General features: G+C 42.7%; 1 protein-coding gene across 1 annotated transcript in view; it reads right to left on the reverse strand.

Moving 5' to 3' along the window:
• LOC143297645 (palmitoleoyl-protein carboxylesterase NOTUM-like) overlaps positions 1–5000 on the reverse strand; it is a 52680-nt gene that overhangs the window by 11439 nt on the left and 36241 nt on the right. Inside the window, exons 8-9 of the mRNA XM_076610063.1 lie at positions 4722–4827; positions 1552–1740 (exon numbers count right to left, since the gene is read on the reverse strand). Coding sequence (XP_076466178.1) covers positions 1552–1740; positions 4722–4827 — 295 coding nt within the window. The remainder of the gene's footprint in view (positions 1–1551; positions 1741–4721; positions 4828–5000) is intronic.

A 5000-nucleotide genomic window follows, 5' to 3' on the forward strand; every position in this document is an offset into this window, starting at 1 on the left:
AAAGAAAATCATTAACATCATATGTAAAGTTATTTGAATGCTGTATGACATTAAGCCAGTTTGAAAGAAATTTACATCAATTCATTTTAGTGTGTGTGTGTGTGTGTGTGTGTGTGTGTGTGTGTGTGTGTGTGTGTGTGTGTGTGTGTGTTTGTTGTTGTTGAAAATGGTGCGAAAAATTAATTCGAATTATATTAATATGTTTGATGTATGACATTCGCAAGAACAAAAGAAAGTGTCACAATTTATGTGTTGTTTTTGATTAATTGCAAGCAACTCGTTTGATCAATTTCTACATACCCCATAGCTCTATAATCTATGTACAGGCAAAATTAATTACCATAAATCACAAATGCACACACCATTTCAAGAGGATCACCTGATTTTTTTTTTCCTTTTTAAAGTGGAGTAGAACAACTAAAAAGTACTCACTCTATGCCTTTTTTGCATGCTGAAGCAGAAGAAAGGTAAAGATACTCACATGACTTACCTTTTGTATGCTGAGAAGAGGAAGTGAAAAGTTAACACGTCATGTCCTACATACATAGGAAAAGACTCGTAAGACTTCAAACTCGATGCTTCTCTACATGCTAATGTTGACCAAGATACGATACCTGATCACCCGTTTATGCGCTGATACAGAACACCTGTAAGGTACTCACTCAATGCCCCAGTGTGTGCTAAGATAGAACACCTCTATTCTGAGACAAAGCACCTGTATGCTGAGACAAAACACTTGCATGCTGAGACAGAGCACCTGCATGCTGAGACAGAACACCTGTAAAGTATTCACTCAATGTCCCTGTATAGTTGAGACAGAACACCTGTATGCTGAATTAGAACACCTGCATGCTGAGACAGAACATTTGTAATCTGAGACAGAGCACCTGTATCCTGAGATAGAAAACCCGTATCCTGAGACAGAACACCTGTATGCTGAGACAGAACACCTGTATGCTGAGAGACAGAACACCTGTACGTTGAGATAGAACACCTGTACGTTGAGACAGAACACCTGCATTCTGAGACAGAACACCTGCATGCTGAGACAGAACACCTGCATGTTGAGACAGAACACGTGTACACAGAGACAAAGGCACCCGTATGATAAGACAGAGCACCTGAAAGAACACCTGTAAGACACTCACTGGATGCCTTCCGTGCGCTGATACGCAACACCTTTCAGGCACTAATATCACTCACAGACCTCCAGTCAGGCATTCATTAATTAACAGACCACCATTCAGGCAATAATTAATTAACAGACCACCAGTCAGGCACTCATTAATTAACAGACCACCAGTCAGGCATTCATTAATTAACAGACCACCATTCAGGCAATAATTAATTAACAGACCACCAGTCAGGCACTCATTAATTAACAGACCACCAGTCAGGCACTCATTAATTAACAGACCACCAGTCAGGCACTCATTAATTAACAGACCACCATTCAGGCAATAATTAATTAACAGACCACCAGTCAGGCACTCATTAATTAACAGACCACCAGTCAGGCACTCATTAATTAACAGACCGCCAGCCACTCACTTGATGCCCCTCTGGATGCTGGCGATGGGGGAGCAGCTGTAGGCGTTGTGGCAGGCCCGGCCCCTGTACGGCTCGTTGTCCAGGAACCAGCCTGCGTCCACCAGGCCCCGGACCTCCACCTGGGGGGCTCGCGCCTTGACCAGCTCCGACACCCGGTCAATGTTGACCAGCACGCCCGTCCCGCCAGCGCTGAGGACAGGAGTTCAGTTCAGTTAATCAAGGAGGCGTCACTGCGTTCGGACAATTCCATACACGCTGCACCACATCTGCTAAGCGGATGCCTGACCAGCAGCGTAACCCGACGCGATTAGTCAGGCCTTGAGTTAAAAAAAAAAGCATAAACAAATAATTGGACACATCAGTAAATCAATGAATAGATAAGTAAACACATATAATCATAAATAAAAGTACGGAGATAGATAATGAAATAAGATAAAAATGAACTGACAGGAAAGATTTTGTACAGAAGTCAGTCGTGTCCGAATATGACCAGATTATGAAACGAAACGAAAAGAAACGAAACGAAACGAAATTTTATTTCACCAGGGTAATGAGATAAGCAAGTACACATGCTTTTTTCCACCCAGCCCTGGACAAAGAGAAAAAAGAAACACACACACACACACACACACACACACACACACACACACACACACACACAAAAGAAAAAAAAAAAGAAAAAGAAAAAAAAAAAACCCAAAAAAACACACGCACAAATTCGCAATTATCAAGTACAAGAAAAAGAAAAAAGAATTAAGTACTATTAAAAAGAAGGAAGGTAAGGGTGGTGGGGGGGATAATCCATCGGTCACAAACAAAATTACATACACACTCGCACACTCGGGGAAAACATGAACAGCAAAGGAGGCAAGTGCTGTCCCAACTTTCTGGGCTAGAATTTGATTGTAGTCTCAAAGCCCAAGTTATATCTCCACTCTCTCGGTCAAGAGGGTTTTTAGGACGGTCGGTGTCAGGATGGTTCGCAAAGGCCAACTAGCCCCCCAAGGTTGCAGCACTCGGAGCCAGTGCAATTTTTCCTTCTGCTTTGAGAGTCACTGTATGAAAGTCGTGTCCGACTATGAACATAAGAACAGCAGAGGAGACAACTGCTGTCCCGACTATCTGGGCTAGAATCTGATTATAATGTAGGATGTCTTGTCCAAGTAACATCTCGGCCAAGAGGGTTTTCGGACAGTCGGCGTTGGGGTGGTTCCCAAAGACCAGCCTGTCCCCCAAGGCTACAGAACTTACAGTCAGTACAATCTTTCCTTTTAGTTTGAGAGTCACGGTCCTTCACAAAAGACTAAGCTGTATATGACTTCCCCCTGTAATGGAGAAATCCTTGATCATACAGCTCTCACTTTGTAAGCTTACGTCAATCTGTGATATCAGCTGAGCGTTGCATCAGTTAGCATGCCACAGCTTTGAACGGCCGCTTTCATGTCCGATGACTTCAGCATATGAACAGCTTGGCCTTGAAGGCGTCAGCCATCATGTCTTTTAAACTCTCAACTAAGAAAGGTGGCAGATCGGGTTAAGACGCTCATCTGCCAATACAGTGTCCGTGAGGGTCTGGGTTCGATTCCCGCTCTCGCCGTTTCTCCCAGTGTTGACTGGAAAAAAAAATCAAAGAACTCACAGCAAGAAAAGGGTTGCCCTGGCAAAATTCCGTAGAAAAATCCACTTCGATAGGAAAACAGGCAAGAAAAAATGGTGGGTGCTTTTACTGTAGTGACGTGCTCTCCCTGGGGAGTGATGGCCTAGAGGTAACGCGTCCGCCTAGGAAGCGAGAGAATCTGAGCGCGCTGGTTCGAATCACGTCTCAGCCGCCGATATTTTCTCCCCCTCCACTAGACCTTGAGTGGTGGTCTGGACGCTAGTCATTCGGATGAGACGATAAACCGAGGTCCCGTGTGCAGCATGCACTTAGCGCACGTAAAAGAACCCACAACAACAAAAGGGTTGTTCCTGGCAAAAATTCTGTAGAAAAATCCACTTTGATAGGAAAAACAAATAAAACTACATGCAGGAAAAAAAAAAAAAATGGGTGGTGCTGTATGTAACGAAACGCTCTCCCTGGGGAGAGCAGCCCGAATTTCACTCAGAGAAATCTGCTGTGATAAAAAGAAATACAAATACAAATAGACCGAATGTCACACGAAGAAATATGTTGTGATAAACAGTGAAACAAAATAGCATGATATTATACATCACAATACCACGTTCTCCAAAAGTCTGTTATAAAGACCCCAGTATTTGAACAACTTGATCTCAAAGTCCCCTGTCATCGTTGAACTCTACTCCACCAAGGTCTGTGGATTTCTTTAACACAGAGACCCATTTGTTGTGCCAGACATGACAAGAGTTTCCTCCTATGTACAGTCATCAACTGTCTCGGTTGTGAAGTATCCTTCCATGGCACTCAGTCAACAGACACTACCAAACAAACAAACAAAACAAAACAAAACAAGAAAACGAAAGAATTCCCGAAGCTCACAGTTAAGGATCGCATTGGAAACAGAAACTAGGGGGGGGGGATAAAAATAAATACATAGGTAAATAAATAGATGATGAATAAAGGAATGAACGAATGAATAAATGAATAAATAAATACATAAATAAACAAATGGCTAACACGATTCACAAACTCACTGACTGACTGACTGACTGAGTAGCAAACAATTTCGTAAACGAATAAATCCATATAGTAGTAACAAAAGTTAACATACTTTAACAACCTGACTGACTGGTTGATTAAGATAATAACTAATTAAGAACATTACCTGGGCCCAACACTCGGCTTATATCACAGATTGACATAAGTTTACATTTGGGCCAACAGCAAAGTGAGAGCTGTATTATCAATGGTTTCTCCAGTCAATGGGAAACCATTTACAACTTAGTCTTTTGTGAAGGACTATGACTCAAACTAGGAGGCAAAATTGCACTGGCTCTTAGTGCTGCAACCTTGTGGGCTAGTTGGCCTTTGGGAACCATCCCAACGCCGACTGTCCTAAAACCCTCTTGGCCGAGAGAGTGGGGATGTACTTGGGCAAGACACTCTCGACTATAATCAAATTTTAGCCCAAATAGTCGGAACAGCAGTTGCCTCCTCTGCTGTTCTGGTCATAGTCGGACACGACTGACTATCACATATATAAGAACATTACCTGCTCCCAGTCAGAATCAGTTTCTTAGCCTTTCGCAGCCCTTTCTTCATCAGTTTCTTGATCACCTCCTCCACAATCAGGGACCCCATGAAGGCAAAGTCACCATCTGGAATAACACGGGGTTTAGGGTTTGAACATACACACCTTTTCTCTTCTGATATCCAACAGATCAATATTTCGGCATCCAGCCACACTTCTGGCACACTTTCAAAAGTTACAAAAAAGTAACTAAGTGAAAGTATCGTGATATGTCACCATTGTTCTCTCTCTGTCTCTGTC

This window comes from Babylonia areolata, chromosome 23 (assembly GCF_041734735.1).
Source record: "Babylonia areolata isolate BAREFJ2019XMU chromosome 23, ASM4173473v1, whole genome shotgun sequence".
Taxonomy (NCBI): domain Eukaryota; kingdom Metazoa; phylum Mollusca; class Gastropoda; order Neogastropoda; family Buccinidae; genus Babylonia; species Babylonia areolata.